A 26,746-nucleotide genomic window follows, 5' to 3' on the forward strand; every position below is an offset into this window, starting at 1 on the left:
AGGTCAGTAGAAGTTTGATAGCGTCCTGTAAATCCCAAACTCTTCAAATAAGGTTGTGAATACTGGATAGCAGTTCTGCTAATTTTTCTAGAGTCGCGAGTTCAGTGGTATGCTTTTCATAAAACACTCTGCCATTGGAATCATATAATTGTCAAAGTCTAACATTGCTAACTCCTAATTCTTCTGCGAGTGGCAGGGTTTCACCTAGGATTAGATAAAGAAGATATGGAGAAGGTGATTACCCCGGAAGACATGAAAGAAGCTCTCGTTTTCTGCTAGATTATTAGATCTCTAGGTTCTAGTCTAGAGAAAAGCCACTCTAAATGCCTGCCTGCCTGCCTTCTTCATTCTTCAAGCTTGTTCCATTAATTTGTCTGATCACTTTTTGAACCCATTTATAATTTAGCATACAAAACTTCCCATGGAAGCAAGTTTAATAGTTTTAATCAAACATCGTGTGGAATAAGTATTTCAAATTTTTGCTTAAAAATGCCTTTATGGTAGTTTCAACTTATTTTCATATTTTGAGAGCTCCAATGAGTAATTTTTCCCATGTCATTCATAATTGTATTCTCTTGTATATACTCAGGCCTCTCTTGTCCAAGTTTGAACAGAAATTACAATGTAACTTTACCTTTTTGGCTTTTTTACTACAACCTTTCTAAACAAACATTGCACATATAATTCTAGATGTATGTGCATTACTGATCAATTTGAACATTTTCGGTTTCGTTCTTTCTTTCTTTCCTATCCCTTTCTTAGTAATTTCTAATGTTCTGTTTTTCTTTATGACCACCCTATTGAACAATGAGATCTCACAGCACTATCCACAATGACTCCAGTACCTCTTTCCTGCTGGCAACACCTGATTTGTCATTGTCTGTGATCATAATGAGGTACAAATTATGATTTGGAGTTCCCCCTCCCGTCCATCACTTTTCCACCACATTTTTGTCATTACAGTTTATTCAGCATGTTTTTGTCTTTCTGGGAGAGACCTTTCTGCAACTCCTCACAGACAACTTCAGTTTCGACTACCCAAAATAATTTTGAATCATCTGAGAAAGTCTGCCACTTCCTTAACCATCCCCTTTTCCAATTCATTTGTGAGGACAATGAACGGCACAGCTTCCAGAATAGATCCTTTTGAAGTACCAGTAGCAGTTTTTCCTCTCACTATCCCATCTTATGACCACAAATTTTATTCCTACTCATAATTTCCTATTTTATAAACAACAAAAGTCTTACTTGTCCTTTTGTCATATTTCATAGTAAGCAAATTTAAGTCTTGGTAAAGAACCTTAGTCAAAAATGTTTATATACAATCCACAGAAATATCGACTGAATCATCCTTGCACGTTTCCGCATATGATTCCTTTCAAGGAACTCAAATCTATAAGGCACCATATCTTTCTAGAAAAGCCATGACAACTTCAGTATATCCCATTTCTCTATGTTTAACTCATGTTTCAGCTAATTCTGCTCTTGTTTTAATTTTATTTCTACCAACTTGTTAAGCATAGAAACCTATAATCTAGAGTTTTTCCGTCTTAAAGGAAAAGAGGGAGATCAGCATTGCATGTATTCCTTTCCATTTCTCTGATACTGAGGTTGATTTAAGCACTGTCAGCACAGCAATTTCATATTTGAGTTACGATGAATTCCACCTGGTCCTGGCTACTCAGTGTTCATTTTGTAACTTTTCTCCAACAGCTCTTCTCCTATACTTAAATTTGAGACCATTCTTCTGACCAGATCTCCAATGTCCGAACCTTGATAAGCTGCTCTACAAGAAATACTAATGCAAAAACCTAACTTGCAATGGTTTTGCCTTTCCTGAAGACTCTTACTACATCTAAATCCTCTGTTGCTCTGTTCTCAGGCTTTCCATTCTTGATTGACACAGGGAGGGAGGGGGGAAGAGGCAGGCAGTAGTTTTATTTTTAATTCCGTCTTTAACATTTGGGGCCTGCTGTGTTATTGTTTTACATTTAACTTGTCAAATCTCATTCCCTTTTTTATTACTCTCATTAGGAGATGACTTCCGCTATTTAAAAGATGTCATTTTACTTGTAACAGCCACCTTCACTCTGGTCTTGAAAACGTGACAGCTTTAGGCTTCAGTGGCATTGGGATATTCCTAGCCCTCTTACATTTATTCTTGACCTCTCTTACACAGGAGGGTTGGTCCATGTCACCTGCAATTGCTTTAACCTTTAGCTGCTCCTTTCAATGCACAATCTTTCTTTTGTTGTAGTTGCAGAAAGGAGACACTCTCGCTCCTGTGAGGAGCTGAACTGGAACACAACAGGATCACTCCTGTGGAATAGCTAGGTGGATGATAGTATTTTGAATTCACTCTTCTGCTAAAGTGAGACTTCTGTTTAGTAGTTCTTCTACCTAGTTACCTCTAGAAATAACCACTTACAGGAGTGCAAGTTTACTCACCACATTGCACCTTCATATTTATTCCACCTACTGGTATTATTAGCATAGTAGATACACTAGTAGTCATTATGGTCAGGTCAGGAGCAAAGTCCTAGCATAATACTGCTCCTAAGCAGGCTCACAGTGCATTTCACTTTTTGAGGGGGCTTCTTTCAAAATCATCATGTTATGCTTTTAGGGGGCTTACTCAAATTTTTGAAAGCCTGATGTCACCCTGTGAACAAATTAGTGCAGATCCCTTGCACCTAGTCATATTCCTATAGTGAGTTATTTGCTTATGTGCAAAAGATTCTGCTAATATCTTCTTACGAATAGATAGAATATTACTGGAATATTTCTCTAGGACTTTAGCATTGTTTCTTCTTCTGTACTTCTCATCCTTTATTAAAATGCTGGTAGAGGAAATAAAACATAGATATGAACCTATAGGTTCAACAGAAAATTGTGAGCTTGTCAGAAAACTAAGGGGGAAAAAAACAAACACAGGAGAAGTCACACTAATTAAAAGAATTCCTAATTAAGTGTACTTCACTTTCATTTTAACAACAAAAAAAATCCCCAATTAAGTGTACTTTATCTTCATTTTAACAAAACCCTTAGCAACCAGACATTCTAAAGACTTGGTTACTATGACAAAGATGATTATAATTAATATGGTTGGACGCCAGAGTAAAAGCTTCTGTGCACTGGAGAAAGTATAACAGGCCATAATGATTGAAGGTCATTAGATAATGTAGTTGATAATGATCAAATTCTCTGAAAGGTCCCAAGAGAAACTGGTTTTCAGCTGTTGTACTCACTAACATTCCTTGAATCAAAAGTGATGTTTAATCTAAACTATAGACTTGACGTCTCATCTACCACAGGCAAGCTGCAACAGTTGTCTACTGCAGCACTCCATCTTTCAGTCCTTCAGCATTCTTCAAAGAGGGACAGGAATGCAATTTCTCCACATTTAACAAATTGGTTTCAAAATTGAAGTTGTCTCTTTTTAAATTCTAAATATGAAAAACGCACTTAAAGCTGTCTTTTGAAAACTTATGAAAGCTGCTGCTAATTATAGTTTATTATGTATCAGCTTTCCCAGCTTTACTACCTGATGAGTGCTGCTTCCAAATGCTTTTAAAAGTTTTAAAATTTTTTGAAAAGAAACCTTAGATAGTAGTAGTTACTATTTAGAGAGTAATAGTAACTCTGTACAATAACAATTTGAGTGTCAAAACCTTAAAGAAGTGAAAAGTGAAGACTATGTTTAAAACATAATGGTATGACATACAGCAAAAATTGTTTTTCCAGATCAGTATAGGCAATTTGGTATTATTTTGTTCTATCAGATTTAAATGACCTTTCTGAAATTTTCTGTGAGCAATCAGTCCAACTCCATCGTAAAGCCCTTTGCCCCATGTTAAAAAGTTCTTAAAGTGAACAGTTAAAAAAAAAAATGGTTGACATTTGTTAAGGGATCTCTGCGACACAGTGCACATTCAAAAGAGAAGTGTCATCAGTTAATACAGAATGGTCAGTTTTTAATATATAAAAATGTGAAACAGTACTTCGTTTAGAACTCCAAGAGCAAATTTTCACCCATTCCATAAAATATTGCAAAAAAGTATTAAAGAATATACATGCTATTCATAGAGGTAATTTTAGAGTCTTCTTATACTTTAAAGTGTCACTATTGCAATAAGTTTAGAATCGTCAGCTTTTGATCACGTTAAGAAACTCTCGCAACTTGCAGACAAGTTAAATTACATCTTTTCAATGGGCTAATGAATTATAACACACAAACTTCAAAGCCAAAGAAAAAGGACTTTCCTCAAGTTTGGATAACTTTGGCAACATTTTAACAAGCAGCTGACGCAATTAACACCTTCCTGACATCAGCAAGGGCAGGTTTCACTCTTTGATCTCATTGCCCCTGCCTGCACAGTCCACTCCCTGCCTTGTTGCCAGTGTAAAATCTCATCAGATCCTACCAGAAGCCAAATCAAATGCCTCAAGTCACCTTTTTTATTTTTTTATTTTTTTGCGCTCAGTTAAGGGTTTTTTGGGCCAATCTAATGAGTTAAATCATCTTGCTGGTCCAGTAAATGCCAAAGTGAGCCCACAGTCGCAGATATAGCTCACTGGGCTCTTGAGCCGCTAACACTGCCCTCCTTTCCAGCAGGCAGGAAAAACTATGTTAAATAAATTAAAATTGTAACAAGTTCATGTTTCCAGGGCAATAACCAAATTGGAATTACAAACTAAGCAACTTCCTATTTCCCTCTGAACAGGCAGTATTTCCCTATTAAACACAGGGAAATGCTGACTTCTCTCTGTGGTAAGACGACTCTGGCTGACCCATACTGGGGAGAGCGTTTAGGGGAACACGTACATAAACTTACAGGAAGCCTGAGGCAGGCTCAACTTCCTCACTTTACAGCAATGACCCTAACGGTTTTCCTGCTCCCTCAGTAAGTGAAGCTATTGTCTCCATCCAGCCCAAATAGCAACTCCTAGAATTTCCGAATGTCAGTCTTCTGTCAATTTTAATCCGTCTGCGCTGTTCTCCTCCTTTAAATTGTACCCACAGGGCTTCCCTGTCCCTTAGACTACGTAAGTGGGGGAATGAAGCCTTCTCATGGAAAAACTAAAGCGTTAGTTCTCTGAAGACATGCTCTAATTTAGGGAAGGCATAGAACAAAGAAATCACTGAACAGTTCCTACTATCTTTATCCAATGTTGTTTACTAAACCTTATTTCAAACCAAAAAAAGTTATCATATGAACAGAATAATAATGTAAAACTGAATTACTACAAAAAAAAAAAAAAGCAAACAAAACCCCAGTGAATCAGAAAAGTAAAACATACAGGGAAGCCACAGGCTTCCCAAACCTTACCTTCAACAGCTAACTGCTATGCAAGTTGCTGAAGAGCAACTGCAGCTCACACTAACTTTAGGAGATGAGAATAAATGAAACCTCTAAAATCTTTTACCTTTCAAATTTCTATCGTCCTCAATCCTCCCCAGAAGTTTTCCTACTAAAAAAAAAAAGCAGCAATCTCTTAGGTAAAGTTTAAAACATAAAAAAATTGTTCAATGTTCTTCAATGGGAGGTTCTCCCTGGTTCTCCCACAAAAATAATTAGCGGTTCTAGAATCCATAACTCCCTCAAAATTGATTAAAAATCATTGTTCTGTACTTTTGTACAGTATTTTAACATCTTCATAACATCAGCAGGACTAAGTACTTCTCTATTCAAATGGACAAAAATTACTTTAAATACTGATTGACGTTGTCAATTCTGCTTTGAATAGCTGACCAGGGGTTGCTGTAACGTTTTACTCAGAACTGTCATTTAACATTTTCCAATTCTGCAAAGACATGAGAACATTAAAACTGTTTTGTTGAAAGCATGCCGTTTGAAAGCTCACTGGCAGAGCGGTTACATCCACTTTTCAAGAATACACGATAATTCTCTATCTGGTTTCCCAAATGAAGGAGGGGGGCAAGAATGCCAAAAACAGCAGCAGCACACACAACATGTTTTTACTTCCATCTGCCATCTGTTAACAGCTTCAGCTACTTAGATAAATATGTATTTATACTCATCACAAAAGATTACAGTCTTGTCTATACGGAGAGTTAGTCAGGACAGCTGTTTGCAAGTCCAGCATGAGGGCACTCTTTCTGAAACAATGGTTAAAGACGCACAGAAATATGATACTCTGAAATAAGAATGCCCAAATAAAGAACCACTTAATAACATGTTCTCTTGAATAACTAAATATAGACCCATTCATATTGTTTATTGGAAAAGAATCTACTTACATATACACCGCTATCTCCACACTGTAAAAATTGTCAGCATGGCTTTGTCCTTCAGGAATTGAAGGGAGAAGAAATTACATGTCTAACAAGTGTAGCTACGTGGGCAGACACACATAGCCTTTAATAGGGCCTTTTTACTGATACGATTCATTTTAATTTAGGAAGTCAGATTAAACTTGTTGGAAAAAGAAAAAAAAAAAATCACATCTCTACCATAAGGTTCTTTTATCTTGACAAAAGTAACTGCTTTCTCACTACAGTTCAATAGCCTCTTTGAATGACAAACTAAAATATTTGTAGCTTAGATGAGCTCTCAGTTTAGCCCTACTGTCATCTCAGACCTTTCCTGCCTTGGCCTCTTGAATAAGTGAAAATAATGTGAACCAAGATGACATGATCGCACACTACTTGCATCCACACATTTGGGCTAATGATCTTTTTTGCTCATGGATGAGATTCTAAAGATGAAAGATGCCAACTGCTGCCTTGTGAGAATCTTTCCGGAGAAAAGAAAGAGAAGCTGAAAACTTCTGTTCAGCAAGACGAGAAACGAACAAAAATACAACATGCAGGAGGACACTGCTGAAGTTGATTTTGAGTGGAAGCTAGTCAATATGACCCTGACTTGTAAAAGTCAACTTCTCCTGAAAGCAGCCCAGAAAAGCCCTGAATACCGATGGGCTATCTGAATCAGGAGGCAGCAATGGTTAGCTATTTTTCTCATAGGCATGTTCCAAGGGCATATAAGAATACCAGAATATATACTGGTTTAAAGGCATACAGATGCCAAGTGTCAATTAAGTTGATCTATACTGTTCATAATTGGTGAAAATCCCTGCTTTAGGTCTCAAAGCTGCAAACTGGCATTACATATGGCACGTTAATTTAGTGCTACAGACTGCAGCTTCATACAGCAGATAAACATATGAAATATATTCACTATTTTATTTTTAAATAAATTCTCATTAATTCTCATGGTTCATTGCATGAAAATGCATGCTAAGTAAAAACAGTTTGTAACAAAAATCTTTTTCAGTGTGCAGGTTGCCTTACTACTATGAATAATCCCTTTTTCTTCCAACTGCGTATTGAGCATATATAACTGCATATGAGTCCTTTGATGGACTAAGATGATGCATAGGGACCATGACTCTGTCTCCTCAGAGTCCAGCTAAGCAAACTTGCATCATCCTGCATTACTGACTGCATCATCCATTCGAAGAGCAGAGGCCCGACTGGGTCCCTTCTGCTTTCATAACATCATTAGCACAGCTGCCTTCAGGCACTTCTGAAACTCGTACTTCCACCCTACCAATTAGGTTGTCTGTTAGTGGTCATGCTGTATTGTATTTTGACTGTGTTTTATTCCCGACTTGGGTTGATACAGCTAAGTGTCAGGTCTGATTTCACTGGGAAGGTACTGATGATCATTAGCTTTACAGTGCACCTATATAGCAGACCTCATCTTTTTTTCTGGGTAGCACTGACAACTCAGAGCCAGTGAGCTGATGCGTTTAGATATCAAATATATGTTAGCAAACAGTTTAATGGGCTAATTTCAGTAATAGATATATGCCTGCAAGACATGACTAAAACAATGGTCTACAAAATATCTAAATTAGCTATCAAGGAACAGTTCTTAAAAACAGTTTACATTTCAACTCATGAAATGGATGTTCTGCGATGCTGCAGCTAACCAGAAGAAATGGAGCAATCTGTGATCAAACTTGCATTCTTACTCGACTCCGGTACCATATTTTTGCATATTTTTGATTCCGGTACTGTATTTTGTCTGTACCAAGCTGCAGCACATTAGTTCAATATGAATCATTCTTAAAAAGACACCTTATAAATCAGCACAATAAGCACAGCCCTTTAATAGAAAAGCAAGCAAGTCTGCAGCAAGAAATTTCTCAGTTGAGACAAACAGTGGGGATTCATTTGTAATATGAAAATACTGAACACTAATACAGATGATGAATCTGCAAATTAAATACACGGCCAAGAGGAGGACAAGGCAGAAGAAAGCTGCCAGAAGTTTGAATCTTGTGGAATTTGGCAGAAGAGGTGTCTTATGCTGTGTATGAAGCTACTACTGAGCGGGGAAGAAATAGAAGGGATAACACAGCAACTCGGGAAGGTGGGGGGCATGACAGTGAATGTATTTTTCATTTTAATTGGCTTGGGAAAGAAAGCCTAAAGGAGAAACTAAAATATCATCTTTAAAGTTGCATTTAATTACTGCTACCTGCCATGGGAGCGTGAGTAAGTAAATAGGAATTACTTCACGCTGCTATGTGGGAACTTCTACTAAATAGCAGCCATTTGATAGGTCCTCCTAACACAAATGAAATCAAAGCTTAAGTACATTAGCAAAAGAAACACCAATAAATGAAAACATATTAAAGTACACCAATAATCACATCTGGATTTACCAATAAAGCCTGTAGATCCTAGTTTTATTTTAAATAGGATGTGTGAATATTCTCTCCGGAATATGTCAGAAGAGTATTAATCTTTTCCTGAAAAATGTTACTCTAATAATCACTCAGCACCCTTTCTTCATGATTTATTGAAAATATTATGGGGGGGGGGGGGAACTGCAAAATTTTTCTTCCTGAATACAATGCATATTTCTGCAGAAAATCTGTCACCTTTATAACCGAATTTTATCTTCATCCCCTAAATTGTCAACTTCATGTTGTAACTATACTAGAACAGAGATAAAACAGCTTCTACAGTTCTTAATCGTAAACTTTAATTATCTCTTAAATATCATCACTGTGCAACTAAAGAAGGAATCCCCTATAAAAACCTCACCATTGAACAACATTGGTAAAAACTGCATCAGTTAAAAATCACAATATTCACATGACACCAAAGAACTGAGAGAAGCAGTTAAGATTTGTTAGAATGCTCTTTTGTACATCACGAAAATTTACTACATTTAAAATTATAGTAAATAAACTAATGGAGGTGGAGCAGTTAAATAAGTCACGTTTTAACTTAAATACAAACTGTTCCACCTTCTTTAATAAACTGATGATTTTAAACTTTAAGAGAGATGCCAACAAGAAAGTCCACTTTTAGTATCTGTTAGGCTTGGATCATTTTTCACATGTTCAGATTTACCTTGATCTAGCAATCTCCAAGTATAAAAAATGTATTTGAACTCAAGGCTTCTACACAGATAAGTTCAATTCCCAGCTATAGACTTTACCCGTGTAACCTCTGGAGACATAACAATCTGTTTCTAGTCTCTCTCTGGAATAAACTGAGCCTATGAAAAAATATTCAAATTACAAAGCTTCTAATTTATACAATGTGAAATTAGCCTGCTTCCCATTTTTTATCCAAACTAGATTTGATCAAAATTTTTATGTATGATTTGAAACACCTTAATGTCAAATTCATACTTTAGGCAAATAAACACATTAAGCACACTGACAACACTTAAGAAAGTGGGTTTTACTGTTATTTTGCTATATATTTTCTGAAATCTAATTATTAACAATTTACCCCCAGAATATATTTTTAAATAGGCCTTAAACGTATTTATACATTCACTTATTGTAGCGACCAGCGCTCTAGGAGGAAATTTAACTGGCCATTAAAAACTGCCTCCAAAAAGGCCTGCTCCCTATTACTGCTATCTCAGCTTAAGTTGCAGCTTAAGCGACAATTTTCTTTTGTCCTCCCTGTACTCACTGCCTTCATCTTCTGGTTGTTACCACTTCGGCAGCTAATAATCTCTGCTAATAACCCTCCCTTTCTTCTCACTTCCCATTGAACGTTTGAGTGCTGAACTGTATCTCATACCAACTTTTCTGCACAGCGTTGAGCGCGGCTAGGAGGTTAACAAGCCGCACCAACACCTCCTCTCTCTCGGTTTATGATTACGAGCATCTCAGATCAGGCCACGGTCCAGCACTTTGCCTCCTCATGGCTTTGCCAGCGGAGAGGATGGAATCGGCCATTAGCTTCGTGACCGCTGACAAAGCTCCGAGCGCAGCACTGACGCTGGACGAGGTGTCTGGTGCCCGCACTTTGCACTCTGCTGCCATGCACGTTCAGAGCCCTTCCCGCGATTTATCACTTCTGCGTCTGGCTGCAGATTTCTGAGAAAAAGCCCTAGAGCAGTGTGCATTTGTTTCAGGTTTAGAAAATTCCCTCCCCTCAACAAGACGACCGGAGACCTGCCTGAACTAATCTTGGAGAGTGCAGCCTCTAAACAGTACTAGCATAAGCTTTTCTAAAAACCACACCTGAGAAAAGAACCTCTCAAATCTGGAAGGGAAATAAAGCCTTTTGTTTTAGTGCAAATTGCTAAGGATGTCAAGTTACAAGTCTTGGGTAGCTTTGCCGTAGCTCTGGTTAAGCAAACGTGGGCTGGGGTGTCAAAGATACAGGAGAGCTACCCTATTGGCTCAGCAGTGCTGCAGCCCCCTCCACCCTTAACCAAACTGCTCACTCTCCTTCCCCCCCACCCCCGGACCCCTAACCCTGCTCCTCTCTTGCACTCATTCAGGAAACCATTATACTTTCCAATGCACCCCATCAATGCGCTCATCTGGCATAAAACACGTTTGCACTCTTGCTGCTTGGTTAGTTTGGAAGAGAATCTGCCCCGGAAAGAAGCCAAAGTGCACCAAGGGGAAGAGGCCGGAGCACGGCAGGGCAGCGCGAGCCGGTCCGTGGCTCACCCAAATCACTGCATTGCAGTCAGGTGTTTGGAGGCAGTCGTAGCTTTGCGAACATAGGCAGCCAGCACCTGCAGCGACTTCTAGGTGCCATCCCCTTCCTTGTGCATTGCACCAGCACCTAGGCAGCTGCACAGTGAAACACATCAGGGAGCTGATCTTGCCAAAAGAGTAAAAATTAAAAAAAAAAGTAGATCCCTACTCCTGTTCACCTAAAAACCCCACAAGTGCTTTAACTGGCACAAGGAAGAGGGTAGCATAAAAGCAGGAACAAATCATAAGCAGGGAGAAGACAACTGAAACTGCTTATATTGGCACTGCCACCAAGAAGTATCTGTGAAACTACACCCTATTAATTTATTTTTAATGTCTTTTGCTTTACCTCCATCCTGGCCCAATCCAAAGTATTTTTCTCAAACTTAGGAAAGACTATTGCGAAAGTAAAAGGATTTGAAATGAGCGTTAGTCAAATGATGTCCGTTAAATAAAGTTACCAACATGTGGTTTCCATCAACTTTGAGGAGTTCCGCAGAACAGAAACTGCTTTGCAATCTTAACCACACATAGCACTTGCAGAACTGGTTTTAATGCTATAGTAGTAGTCTTACTGTAGCAAAATTATTGTGGATTTAAAAATGGTCATCCAGTGTACCCAATATTATTAAGAATCTAATTAAATTGGGAAAATCACTCACTTTAATCATACCTTTACTTTGAGCAAAATTATAACTCTCAATGGGATTATAAAAAGCATCTGCACTTGTATTACATTGAAATTTTCAGATTCATAAAGGAAGAAACCTCTACGCTTAATGTTTATACTATTAATGTTGCCATTCCATTTTGAGAACAAGCAAGAAATACATATGCTCAAAAGAAAACACTCTGTAACGTCAAGAGGGGAAACTCTACATCATCTGTATTTTAACAACTTCTCCGCTTCATATAAGCGCAGGTCAACAAGGTCTTGAAGCAAGCACATTTTTCAATATTGTTTTACCACATACAGTACCCTTGATAGAAATTTTTAAAAAAAGTAAACTTCAGTAAAATGAAAAATTTGCTGAAAGCATAAACTGTTCAAATTTTGAAAAAGAAAAAAAGATTACTAGCTTTGGGGCAGTTCTTCAATCAAATATACTGAACCTAACTGATGATTCTATAAAGCTGCAGCCAGAGAAATTGTGTCTAGTTTAACTTTCTTGTTGTGACAGAACATCCACTTAACACATTTTTCTCCTTCAAAGCACTATACAATATTTATCGAACATACATAAACAAACAATATATTGAAATGCATGCCATGTTCTATTTCTGTATGACTCCTTAATAGAGACAGAAATAAAACTGAAAGAGCCACATAGCTTTTTGAAATATATTAGTTATTCCACATGTTATGCTTTGGGCAAGTTAGTAATAAATCAACACTTGAGCAACGTAATCCAGACTGAATTCACTGCTATAAAAAGATAAGTACATCTGATTTTGCGGCTCCTTAAGGAAAAAACAAGACAACCGTAGTTCAACTTCGTTCCCTTTCGTTGTTCAAATAGATATGGTGTTAAGCCTCTCACAGTCCAGTCCACAAGCAAAAGATGATGTTTTACTTTAAGGCTTATTCTTTTATCATTAAAATACAAAAGCAAAAAGCATATACATGCAGACACATACATGCGTCTACATGCAGACCCATCACCAGATCTGGCATTTGCCATTTTTGATTAAAACAGAAATATGCCAGCCAAGCAAATTCCAACTCTGTTCTGTGATTTCTAAACGTTAACCTGCACAAAATACAATTTGCCTGCTGTCAAGATCTAACATCTTACAAAAAAAGTATTATTTTGTAACATACAAATCTGACTCCAATATATTGCAAGCTGCTTGCCATTTTAACCCATGTTAAAAAAAAAAAAAGAAAACACTGACACATTGATAAACTTAGAGTTTACAATATATTACAAAATAGCTTCAGAATTAAATCGATGTGTAAGAGAAATTGTTGATTGACACAGTAACTTCATACTTCCCTCATTAACATCAGTGGAAAACTGAACAATAGATTGTTAGCCTGTTTTTAGCATTTATATAAAAAATTAACACTACAAACATGGTAACAGGTACTTGTCATCCCTCTGCTTTATCACTGCAGAAAAAAAATGGACCTTTCCTTCCCTCCCTCTATTTTTAAGGAACCTCATGTTGTCTGGGTTTGTTCTTTACAAATACAAGCGCTGTGTAAAAGGCATCGCATATGTGTTCTGCCAAAGGAGAAGACCACATACCACCCTGGAAATGTGCGATTACAGAAGGGAAGAGACCCGGGCCAGTGCAGCGGGAAGACGGGCACTCTTCTCCCCCAGCCCTTTTCCCAGGGCAGAAGCTGGCGGGTGCCTGGGAAGGGGGAGAGAGGCACCAGCTTTGCAGTTCTCACTGTCTGCATCCATGCCTGCTGATGGAGAGGGAAGCAAGGGTGCTGCTGCCCTCCCTATCCTTCTGCAGGGCCCAGCAATGCTGAAATTAAGGGAGGACTATAGTGCTCCTTGGCTGCCTGTCCGGAGATGAGGCACAGTGACTGAACTGTAGGGAATCAGAGAAGCGCCAAACTTCACATCATTGAAGGTCAATATGGCAATCGCTAACTGCGACTAACAATTTTTTTTTAAATCACAAAACCTCTAAAAAACAACCAGCCAATCAGCCATACAGACAGACAAAGAAAAGTAACGATGCAAAAACAACAAAACAAAACCAAACGACTTTTGTAAGTTGTAACTTTTTCCTAATTCCTTTTGTGAAGGTTAAAAATTTCACCTTAGTCATCTTTTACAGGATTATTATACAATCCTACACTACTGTCCTCATTTTATTGGTCTATTCACATACAAAACCATGGCAGAGAAAACAAGAGGTAAAGTAATGAGGGTGCGCACAGGTGAGACAGTGTGCGCGTAACCATGCATGCCTTTAACTTCACAAAAAGAAAGAAAAAAAAAAAAACACCAAAGAAAAGATTATCTTCATTCCTGCCTTGAAGTCCACAAAGCTATTGAGACACCTTTTTTTTTTTTGGTGTGCTGATTTTGTTTTTTAAACGTTTTCAGATGAAATCCCAAGCTTCTTCACTGCTGCTGTTTGGCATCAGACTTTAATGACTAAAAGCACCAGTATTACTATTTAAAGATAGGAAATAACCTATTCTGAAGTTAATCAAGTCCAGCCAAGTCAATTAATCATCAAACCTGCCACAGGACATAAGCACAGTATATGCTCAAAGGGCAGCCACCAGACATGCTCTAGATATAAGTATTTTGTTGCTGAAGTTTGGCAGCTGAAGGATACCATAAACTCCCTCATGCCTTTCTCTTTTCTCTTCTGTTGTTTGCACAGCAAGCTAGACTTACGCTAGCATGCAAATCGTCCAGAAAACTGCTGCTCAGTCTGGCCCAGTCTTTGTCCAATTCTTCTCCCTTCCTCAAAAGGCAGTCGGATAGGAAGAGAACCCCATAAACCAACACCTCCACTAAGTTACAAAACCTTTTTCATTCTACTTTAAAGTTCAAGAACGCCCTTTGTGCCAGCACAAAATCCCTAACGCTTGACTCTTCTTCTAGTACTTCAAAATTGCACAGGGAAGGCTAGCCTTACAAGACTTTTTTTGCTTTTCTAAAAAGGAAGGCTTATCATAAAGTCATTCAGATTGAACAAACATGCTTTGCTTGCTTGCAAATGGTTTTACTCCTTAAACAGTAGAAAACCTCTACTACCTCCAGGTGACAACCTTGTATCTGCTGTACTTGAAGAGCTAAAATGTTGTGGCATTGAAATTTCAGTCTCAGTGCACATCTATACAGCACAATAAAAACAAAATTAATTTGTTCTGTTCAAGAAAAGAGAATTGACAAAAATTATTTTCTCCTTTCAACAGACAACACCTACTGAAAAGTGCAGAGTCTGCGAGACAAATTCATTGCCTGCCAAGCACAGCAATGTCTACATTTTGCCATAATTGTCAATTTTGTTCTCCCCACCAAAAAGCTGATGACTTAAAATTAAAAATCGATGTTATGAGATTTCTAAACCTTACTCACATAGGAACAACACAGAACCCCTACTAAAGACAACAACAGTCACACTGCAAGCAATTGCAGAAGTGACCTGACAGCGCCACAACCATAAATTCCTCTATTCTGCATTAGCAGAGAGCACTGCAAAACCTGACTCCTCCACCAGAATCGACAATATTTCTTTGCTCTGCCTTGCAGTTGACAAATATTAATAAATTGTCCCAGCTCAATGCTAGGGAAGAGCTACTGTTTTGGCTTCTGTTCATCAGGACCCAGGTGAGAAACAGGCAGAGAAGCAGTAACCCTGATGTGTCCATCCATGAAATCACAGTAAGTGTCTGTAAACCTTAAAACAGAATAGGTTTCCAGCTGCACAATCACATCCCAAAAAGTGAATGATATCTGAAAAAGTCTCATGGGACCACATGCACAAGACTCCAGTAGATCCTGAGACCACACGAAGCCAGGAAAAAAGGTAGACTGACTTACAGGGTTGCACAGGGTTTCATCTGGCTCACCAGCATACTTTGCTGGAGTAACCCACTCTGACCCATTTTACAGTGACTCTTGAAACCTTCCAAGAGTTGCATATAAAGACCTAAAAAAATTAGCGAAGCAGACGCACAACTGACTGAGAGTAAGACTGATTTCTCCTAGAAAAAAATAGTATGCCCATAAAGGCTACAGTTCAAGAGTTCCTGGCTTTGAGTCCAGAGCAGCATCTGCTGGGCTGCACAGAAGAGGGGCAAGAGACGGGGTGAAGGGGCAAGCCAGGGGGGAGAGAGGGCTCTTTAAACTCCTCTGTAGCACCTTTTGGAAAAGGTGAAAATTCAACTCTACAGTTTTTTGCTTTGTTTTGTTTTTCTCCTGTTTTTCATACAGCAACCTTGAATAATCAATTGCAAAGTGCAAAGGAACGTATACACTTTCCCCCCCGCCCCGCTTGAATTTTGAATAATTTTTCCTTCTGAGCAACGATCTCAGTTGGTCTGTCAATGTCACCTCAAACAAAGTCTAAACTAAAGAACAGAGGTACATACAGGGCAGAGAGAATTAAAAAAATATGAGGCATTTATTTCGCTGTGAAGAGGTCGTAACACCAGTCAACAAGGGATTCCTATTAGCTACTACTTTGGACGGAAAAAAAAAATCTTTTGGACTTCACTCCTAGCCCCAGGCTTGTTCACTATCTAGCACAGAAAATATTGCAAAAAAACCCAAAACACATTGTGCACACCATGCTATAAACTGAAAACAAGTTTCCTCTAGAGAATTTCACCTTGCTCTAAATAATGAAAGGCAGAAAAAGGACAAAAAATGATATGTGACTTCATAACTCTCAATTTTTATTTTCAACACAGGTATCATTAGGGAAAAAAAAAAAATCTAGACACCTAGAAGCGTACGATGTTTTACAGAAAAAGTTACCTAACAATACATCTTACCATTGGTTAATTCAGGCTTTTAAGTCCAAGTTTTGCTGTCACTGACTGTTTCAGGTACATAAATTTGGAGGTGATGGGGCACCAGTTTTTGAACCTCAAAGACTTTAATGAGACTTTTGATACAGATTCAATATTGCACTTCATAATTTTTCTTTTATTTATTTTCACTTCTGGGTAGCCTGGAAATCCCCAACAGAGCACAATTTATTACTTCGAACCTTTTCAGAACCTGTATAATGAAAAAAAGTAATATCAGTTTATGCTTTCCCTTAATCACCTGCTTCAAGCATATATATCACTGATTTCTGCCATAACCTTCTTTCATTCATTTCACTTTTCATGTGAATAAAAATGTATTTTAAGAGCAGCGAGGTGGGAGAGTATATCATTGCCAGCTCCCCCTAACAGTGTGATATTCACGATTTTTCTTAGAAAGGGACAGAATCTTGCAAAAAGCTGTTAAAAAGATGACAAAATTTGAGCTTCTCATGTAACAAGTGTTTACACCTCCAAAGCATAGACAAAAATCCTAAAAAATAAAACTCTTGACGAAAAGAGCCGTCCAAAACCTATTTATTTACACATCATGATTTAAGTTAATTTTGTAATTCTGAAAAACTGAATCAGGCCCTTGAAGGTAGCTGATTAGCAATAGTGTATTTCATACTTGACTGCTTGACAGATCCCTCCATGTAACAGGGAGGGGAGTGCTACAGACTTTTCATAATCTTTGTAATCAAGGTTAAAATAAAATTTGCATACCACCTTGCTGATGAGTGGAATGTTTTCTGGAAAAGCACTGAGGTTAAAGCCACGTATTTCATCAGAACTTAAGCACTGGCTAAAAGCACGACACGTTTATCTCAAAGTCAGTCTTCACACGTTTATAGGCAGCCAGTTCTCCATCTAGGACTTTACGATAATTACGATAATTATTTTAAGGCATTCATTGATCCAGTACATTAACGTCCTTCATTGCCTTGAGAGCCATCTACTAAATTTTGGTCACCTTGCCATGAAGATATTCACTATCTTGGAGGGAACAGTGAAAAACGTCAAAATACTCATCAACTTCCTGGAAGGTGGGTTATTCATAGGAAAAAGAAAGAACTCTATGTCTTATATGTACAGCCATACAATTTCTCACAATGCTCCAGTGCTTAAAATAAGACATTCTACACTAGTTTTAAGAAGTTAGATGATATAGTTAGCAGAAGAAAGTCAGAGCACAGTGCAACAAAAGAAAGCTACCCACAAATTATAATATAACAGAAAGCAAAGCAGTGAAAGAGACAACTCTGAAAAACTCAAAGGAAAAAGAAAAGGGAAGGAGTAAACTTCAGTTAAGTGTGCTATTTTGTGAAGAGCTAAGTTGCTAACATAGGCCTTTTTAGACATATAACAACACTGGCTTTAAAATTCTGTATGTTCACTCTTTCTTCAGGACAGGACTAAGGACAGAGCAACTACATTATTGTTCAGATTCCTTAGCTTACAAAAAGTAAGCAGACTAAACTAATTTCTTCTTCTGCCTACTGGAGTGGAATTTTCAGCATTTTGTGGAGACAGAGCCTTCTTTGCTTATGATGGAGAACTACATTTTGGGGAACAGATTTAGACAAGTTTGACAGGTTGCATTTGCTAAACAATATCCCCTGCTTTTTTCTTTTTAATTGTAAACATTCTTTGATACTGAATTCTCAGATTTTCCCTTTTGCATGCCGAAAAGCAAAGCAAGTATCTCCAGTACAGGCTAAGCAAGTTAAACCTACCAAGCTAGGAAAGTTACGATTTGCATCTTCATATGACAACATAAAAGTTCTTACATGCTGATAACTAAAAACATTCTGAAAAAGTAGGGGGGAGGAGACCACATACCTCCACCAGCTCTTTTCTCCCCGACCAGCATCAGCCCCTATCCCTCAGCTCCGTCCTACGCTTACCAATCAACTATCCCAGGATGAAATGAAACTTGCTGTGGCTAGCCAGCAGAACAGATATTTCTGAAATTACACCACAAACCTGAACAAACAGCTAAAACCAGCATTGTAATTCCTAAGAAAAAAAGATTTAGAAATGGCTTCCATGATACCTCCAACATTTATGGTGCAACTGCAAACCTGGAGAGTGGCATCCCAACCGTGGATGGGATGTGCTTGTCTGGGTAATGTTCACTTTCACTGTGTGCACTCGTTCTCCAGTTTGAAGACTGGAAGGAGATTGACTTTATTTGTAAAAATTCTTTGAGAGCGTTAAGTGCTTTGTGATCTACAGAACTAAATTATTAAAATGTTGCTGGTAATCACTCTGCTGGAACTTAATCTTTCTTTGTCCTCACCAAATTGATAAACAACTCATAAGTAAGCCAGAAATACGATGGATATGCTTGCACATTTTTATGTGTATCCTAACACTTAAATAAGAAGATGCTTTGTTTGTATTAACAAGCCTTTGAAAAGCAGCAAGAAAGTTCATTACAAAAAAGCATTTTTTGGAGCTAGTCTTTGATAAACTGTGTAAAGAAAAAAAAGGTTTTTGATTAAGCATTATCTAGCAAGTAACAGTCAGGAGAACACTTAGTGGTTTACAAAGCATTTCTGAAAAGAAAATAACTGTGTTCATATTTGGTTATAATTCTAAAGGGGTCCAATTTTGCATTAGTATTACAGTAGTGATAAAATGCTAAAATGGTTAAACATGCTTTTTACTGATGAAAGCTTCAACGTTAAAAAAAAAAAACAGATGCAGAAGCCATTGCATAGCGTACTGACGAACTAGGAAGAAAATAAGTTATAGTCAGTCATCTTAAATTCTTAAGAGCCAAGAAGATTTCTCAAAGGAATTATGCAAAAAAAGGAACACCAGCAAATTATGCACCTGTACAAAAAGCATTTCATTGACTTATACTACTTATCAAACAAGTTGCTGCAGGTTTAAGAACAAAAACTATCATCTCAGATTTATAAATATTAACGCTGTTTTCTTTCATTATAAAGTTGACCAGCTTTAATGGATCGACAATCTCATTTTACTAAACCATTCTTTTAATCTCTGCTCGAAAAAATTCTAGTCATTCACCAAAAGAATAGTTCTGATTAATCTTCTATTTGTTAGAATACTTAGAAACTGGAAGAAACCATCAAGGTACAGATTCACCTGAAGTGACTTTATGAATGAAGCAACCCATGCTCAGAGTCATTCTGATGATCCTAAGGGTGGAAGGTGAAAAGCATGTACAAATATGACCAAATGATGTAAACTGCACGTCTCAAAAACAGCTCCCCACAAATTCGAACACAGTTGAAAAGTAAATAAGGGCCACAGATGGAATGCATGGTATTTTATCTAATTGATAATGGCACTGACATGGCTTAATAAACACTCTTTCTAGAAGTTATACAAGAGATAATGTATAAAATCCTTAAAGTAATATGCAAATCTCCAAATTTAAAGGTCTGGATACCGACAACAGTTAAGGGAAAAAGATAAAACACGTTATTTGAGGAATTTCTTCGTACCTTAATACCTTGGTTTTCTTCTCCCACCAATGGCTCTGGTAGCGCAAGCTCAGTTAATATATCATCCATCATCTTAAATGGAACTCCTTTTACTTATGCCAACAAAGCTGACTTTTCCCTTTTCTCCGATTGCTATGCCTGTATCTCTATCTAATACTTGCTCATTATGGCATTCCTACTGAGAGATTATTTTCCATCCGACTGCCTCTCAGATTAGTACTTTCACTTCCTCATGAAAACTTTGCAAAAGATTTCTCAAGAGTGAAACCCAGTCGATACAGATATTTAATGGTGTCCATCACAATGATTCTGGAATTTCAATTTTAAAATCTAATCTACTCTTGTATAAACACTGCTAATGCAGCAAGCAGTACTTCAAAATAACAGCACGGCTGTTGCTGATTCCTTTTAAAACACTGTTCAGCTGGCACACTATAAATCTTTAGTAATACCTAGACTCTCAAGTCATAGACAAAAACACCACTGGATGAGGAGCTTTATAAAATAAAAGTAAAAAGACTAACTCTATATCTCAAGAATCTAGAATGACAGGGAATAGGTTGCAATGCTCATAGACTGTTGTAGACTTTTTTATGAGAATTTACAAATTAAGCCTCTTTCATTAAAGTCTGTTAGTCCAAGTTAGATTGAAAGGCAATAACAAGGGGAAAAAAGAGCCAAAAGAAACGGGCATGGGACAGGTCACGGCAGTAGAAATGACTTTTTATTTTCACAGCCAGAACAAAGACTTTCACCGAGTAAGATCAGACTGGGCTAGGTAACCACAGAACATAAAAATAACATCTATTCTGCCTAGGAATATGGAGACAAATTAAGCAAGCATCCACTTGCCAAACGGTAATGTAGATTCTTATTAGTGATTACAGACACATACATCCTTCAAGTGCGGCCACCTCCACCCTCTGAAAAAAGTGTCTTCGCTCTTTGTGTAAACTTAATAGCCTAGAGGTTCAGGCCAAAGATCTGCTTAGCTCAATATCCACTCCTTAACAGCGATCATAAGAAAATCCCTGTGGAAAGGCAAGAACAGGGCAAGAATACACAATACTTTCTCACCCCCCAAAGTAGTCTTCACATCTCCAGCTATGCCTTTCAGCCTAGTGGGACTTCCTGCGCTTGTCTGACTCGTTACTAATTTCCAATAGATCTCTTCCAAAAACTTGCCCAGTGTCTCCTTGAACCCATTTACTCTTCTGGCATTCACAACAGCCACTTGTGACACAGGCTTTTGCACACCTACCTCTTTCTGCAAGAGCCTCCTGCTGTTGTTTCTTTTCAGTCTGGTCACCACCAGCCTCACCTTCTGGTCCCCAATTCTTGTGTTCAAAGAGGATGTCAACAGTGAATTGCTATCCCTCCTCTTCATCCTACCCATGGGTTTTTGCATACCTTTACCATATTCCCCTAAACTCTGTATTTTTGCAGGCTGAAGAATCTTAGCCTACTTCAGCATTTCCCTCACACATGCCTACAGCTCTCACTCCTCTGGCACTGAACTCTTGTTCGTCCTGAGGTTCCCACAACAAAACTTTGACTTTCACACAACTTAACATCTAAGACTTAGGGTAAATTTTAACTTCAAACCGACTGGCTACCTGTAAGTGTTTCTTAAAAATGTCAAGCATAAGACGTTCTGTGTTCAATTCTTTTCCCTTAAGTCAACGAAATTACACTATTTACATGTTTTATTCATGTAGCATCTTCTGATAATATATTAAGTCACTTTCTGTATTCCATTATTAATATTTTCAATAAAATCCTTTGAAAATATTAATTGCTTGGAATGCTTCAGTTTTTCAAGAACTTTCTCTTTGCACTTTCTTTATTCCACATATTTCAAGACTTCAATATCTCATAGAATGAAGAAGAACTATCTTATACATAGGAAATGGGAGGTTGGGGGGGGGTGTGCTTGATTTTTTCTTTTGGGGTATTTTTTGGTAGGTTTGTGAATATTGTGTACTCTTTCTAGTTGGCATACAAGATGGTTCTCTATAGTTTGCACAGGCTGCACATTGTTCTTACTTTCTACTAGCATTTCATTCACTGCTTTCCCTTCTTTAACTGCACAAGCTGACTAAATCAAATGAAATTCCCTGCTTTCTCAATCTTTTCCATGTGCCACTTGTTCACAGCCTCATACCACTGCAAGTGTAGACTGAACCAAGTGATCTGATTCTACTACATCCAAAAAGGCAATCAGTTTTTGTATTTCACAGAAAATCCGTTTCTTCCCTTACCTGGCATTTGGCCCCAATGTATATACCATTAGTGAATCTTCAATCAATTTGCCAACGTCTCATTCTAATCCTACTATAGTTTCAAGACCTTTCAAGATCATAAAGGAAAATAACTCTCCAGGATCTCTAAGCTATTTAAGTTTTTACAAATACTACAAATAATCAATATTAAAATAAAGAACAGATTGATCATCCAAATCAGGATCACAATTCAGCAACATGATCACTTGGCTCTCTAGAGTTCTCCTGCACTTTATCAACGGTAATGCATCATTAGAAGTTCTTTCATCACTTCGGGAAGGCTACTTAGTGTATATTGGTATTTTTAGTTGCTAGTAGGTTACACTTCCAAGTATAACCCTCACTCCAATCAAGCGCATATCTTAGCCAGCCTCTTAATGAAATTATAGAGCAAAATTCTGGTATAATTAAGTTTTAAAGATGCATGAAGAAAGGAAATAATTCATTTTTAACAAGTTTGCTATTTGTGGCTCCAAGTTAAGCATTTTCTTTACTAATTTCTGATCAAAGATTATATAAATCAGAAAGATGTAATATAAAACCAAAACCCCAAAGTCCACAGCTCACGTTGCAAAGCGTGGACTTCATAGGTGGAGATTTAACAATGATTTCAGAACTATGCAGCCCTATGGGAGCAAAACGAATTTGTTTGGGGGGGGGGGGGGAAATCACACACAAAAAAAAGAAGAAATGAGGGACTTCTAGAAAATAGTATCCCCCTCAAAAAAAAAAGAGAGATAAAGCAGGAGAGAACTCAAGGAAATGAACTGGAGCATCAGACAAAACAATGAATCCAGAAAAGAATAAACATCTTCGTTAAACTAATGACTTACAGTAGTAACGAATAGAGACAATAAAGAGAGACAAAACTCCCACAAAGTTTAAACAATAAAAATCCGAAATATTTTTCCTTTAAAGTAGACTTTGGGCAGGTCAAAGGTGGCATATTTCCAATAGAACGATCAAGTAAGATCCCAGAACTAACAAGGATCAAAATCAAATCATGTCTTCAGTCCCAAGAGATTCTCTAACTAAATGCTTTTCCTGGACAGTTCACTCACATGTTAAATAAACAGATAAAAGATGCAGATATCCTGCGAGCAGGAGAGAGAAGGCAGATCGTACCATTACAGGACTACAGAAACTCCCCAAGTACAAAATATGACAGCAGAAGAATTACAGGCCCCGTGCTGAAGAAACCCCCCATGGGAACAGGTCGAATGCGTAGTTAATACGTAGACTGCAGCTACCTGAAGCTTCTTGCACCAGTGCAAAAAGCAACTGCACTAAACAGAAGCAAGGTATATAGAGGCACTACCCTCCGTTGTTGAGCTCAAATTTCTTGAACCACAAATTGGCTCAAGGCTGGGAGAGTATTCTGGGGAAGCCTCAGTGAGTTTGGTCTGTTCACAAACTCTTCCATGAGCTTCCACTGCTATCTACTATCAGAGACAGGTTACAAAGTTAAATCAAAGTTCAGGTTGATCCAGTAAAGCTATTACAAAAAACGTTACTACATTTTGCCAGAAAAGATCACTCCAGAGAATATAGTTAAAGGCAAAATAGATGGATTATTTTAAAAATATTCCCCTAAGTAAGAGGAAATATTCACTCCAACCCAAAACGCATAAGCTGCATCTCTGTGAGGGAATGGAGTAACATGCAAAAACACCATGCTAGCTTTGAACAGGAGGCAATAAAGCCAGACCGGCACAGCAGAGTACAGAAATGCTTTCTAGGAGCTAATTAACCTAGGTGCAGCCCTATATTAACATTATTAATGCAGTCATCCTGCTAACTTCCAACTCGCCATAGGGGACTTCCTTAGAACATAACCCGTGACATTCACCCCTTTGAAATCTCTGTCCTCTTCCCTCACTTAAAAACAAAGGAAATTGTACGGAAGCTGACCCGGTTAATAAAGCGTGCGCAAACAGCTTTGCTCCTCAATGATCTCTAGCAGAAACTATCTTGCTTGTATGGGCAGATATCCTTTTCAGTTTTAGCACAAGAATATCTTTTACCTTGTTTTAAAAATTGTTGCTTATTTTCCTTCACTGCTTGTTAAACTCACAGACCAACAGGTAGCTCAAAAAGTGACAAAACTACAAGCTAAAATGCTATAACAAAGACAGTCTATGAGAAAAATGAAGACTTCCATGCAGCAGAATAACTCAACTCAAAACTAACAATAAGGAGAAGAGGAAAACCACCACCACCACCACCACCACATAAAGAGCTATGTTAACTCTAAGGCCTCAAAGGACCACTTGGGACCAGAAAAATATCAACCCTGAGCAAACACACAGACATGCACAAACAGCGTGCCTATTTTCCCTCCTGCTTATAAAAACAACTGTAAGTTGTATACAAATGACAACAGTTTGCACCAACAAGTATCCCACTCTACTCCAGATTTGTTTTTAATTTAAAAATCAGCTGTACAATACGATTTTAATATTCTGCTGGAGGACTGAGCAAGGAAAAGAACGAGTTTAAGTACAGTCTGGAGACAGATAATGTGAAGTCTATAACGTAAGTGAAAAATGGCCATGTTGCTAAGATAAGGCCCCAACCACCAATCTCATTGTCAAGCCTGGCCATCTGTCAGCAGAAACCTGATTTACTGCATATAATACTGCTCTACGTGATTACTACTAGACTGCTATAAAAGGCACCAGATTTTTTTCTTTTTTTTAGCACACCAAAAGCTACCTTCTAGTAACAGAAAAGGGTTAATAAAACACCTCCTCAGAAGGAAGCTTTATGAAATCAGGTTTCAGATCTTTAAATCAAATTTCACATAGTTTCAATGTCACTGGGAATTTAAATTCCTCTATAAATAAAAATATTATAAAACAGAAAAACGAAAACTAAAGAAAAATTTTAAAATGCTAAAAAGTAACAGGTTTTACCTTACAAGTAAGATAGCCAGCAACGGCGCTTGTGTTAGTTTTTTTTAAATGGAGATTATTTTGATGGCGGGCAATTGTGAAGAACCTGAGACTGGGTATTTTAAGAAACATGCCTACAATATCCCTAATTCGAGAAAATCATTACTAAAGAGGCCATTTTGCTTCATTTGAGAATCAGTCCAGACATCCAAACTGTTTGCAAGAGCACTAATGACCTGAAGCATCCTTAAAGACGTGGGCCTGTAAGCGCTCCATGCAATTATGAGATAACACCTCATGATTTAGCAGTTTATACTAAGCACACCTAATACAACTCTTCCCCTCCTTGCACACCAGGACAGAAATGCCTGTGTATGAGATTCATCCTTCACATCAAATACCCACTGAGTGAAACAGCTGCAGGTACTCTCTCAGGTTAATCAAACAAATCAAATAACAACATCTAGTAATAACAAGACGACTTCGCTCGCTAAACAACAGCCCTACGCTGCAGGTGGTTTTGTCCCATAGTGAACAAATAAGCAAAAAAAAACCACCGCGCATCCCGAGCAGCTGCTCATTAGGTGAGCGCCATTCCGCCTGCACAGCAAATGAAGCAAATGTCACAGGGAAAAAAACCCCACAATTTACAGTCACGTAATTAGATACAGTAACACAGTCATATCCAAAAGAGGAAGGAAGACAGGTACAAATTACACTTGCAGAGGTAATTTCTTTCTTGGAGTTTATCATTTTTGACGTTGCTGTACTTTAACCTTACAATTTCTTTTAATGATGCTCTTTTCTCGGTCACTTTTTCTATTATAGAATAACAGATATCTTTGAACAATTACTTCATTTAAGAAATGCCCATCCCCAAAAAAGTATTCATTCCCAACAGAACAGAGGGTTTTTTTTGTTGTTTTTTTTTTTTAAGGGCACTTGAAAAATATTCTAAGAGAAGAGACCAACACGAACGCAAACAACTGTTTAGGACCTAGCTGTTAACATTATAAAGAGGGGAGAATTGTCACAGGCTTACCTGATACTCATTTGGCCAGAAAGTGCTGACAGCCAGCTCTGCTCGAAGCCAGTCTTTGCCAGTGGAGCCGGTGACGTTCCAGATGGGATTAGCCAGCGGCCCTTTGTTCACTCGGACGAGAATGTTCAGCGTTCCCGGGTTTGCTCCGTTCTTGCTATACAAAAGGTAGCTGAAATCGATACAGTGAGTATCATTTTCCTTCATTGTAGGAAGCTGGAGTCGAGTCTTTTCTCCAGGGTCATGGTCTGAGGAAATCACGATCATGTATGACCCTAAAAGGGAGAAGGGGAGAAAAAACAAAACAGTCGTCAAGAAAAGATAAATGCCAGGCAATAGACCGTTCACCGTGTAAAGGATGGTATATGTGGGTTTGATGAACTTCATATTCCAAAATCACAAATAAAATTCAATAGCAAGAAGTAGCAGGAAATCCAGCAGGCTCTAAAATGCCTACAATGCCACTGAAGTGATATTACAGGAGATGATATATAGACAACAGTGATATATATAGAAGACATCACATATCTCTGAAGACC

The 26,746-nt window shown here is 37.9% G+C and overlaps 1 protein-coding gene across 17 annotated transcripts in view; it reads right to left on the reverse strand.

The window, feature by feature from the left end:
* PTPRK (protein tyrosine phosphatase receptor type K) overlaps positions 1-26,746 on the reverse strand; it is a 412,420-nt gene that overhangs the window by 249,351 nt on the left and 136,323 nt on the right. For all 17 annotated transcript variants that reach the window (XM_068938244.1, XM_068938243.1, XM_068938238.1 and 14 more), the window contains exon 3: positions 26,211-26,482. In XM_068938244.1, the coding sequence (XP_068794345.1) occupies positions 26,211-26,482 (272 nt within the window). The remainder of the gene's footprint in view (positions 1-26,210; positions 26,483-26,746) is intronic.

The sequence above is a fragment of the Struthio camelus genome, chromosome 3 (genome assembly GCF_040807025.1).
Source record: "Struthio camelus isolate bStrCam1 chromosome 3, bStrCam1.hap1, whole genome shotgun sequence".
Classification (NCBI taxonomy): Eukaryota; Metazoa; Chordata; class Aves; order Struthioniformes; family Struthionidae; genus Struthio; species Struthio camelus.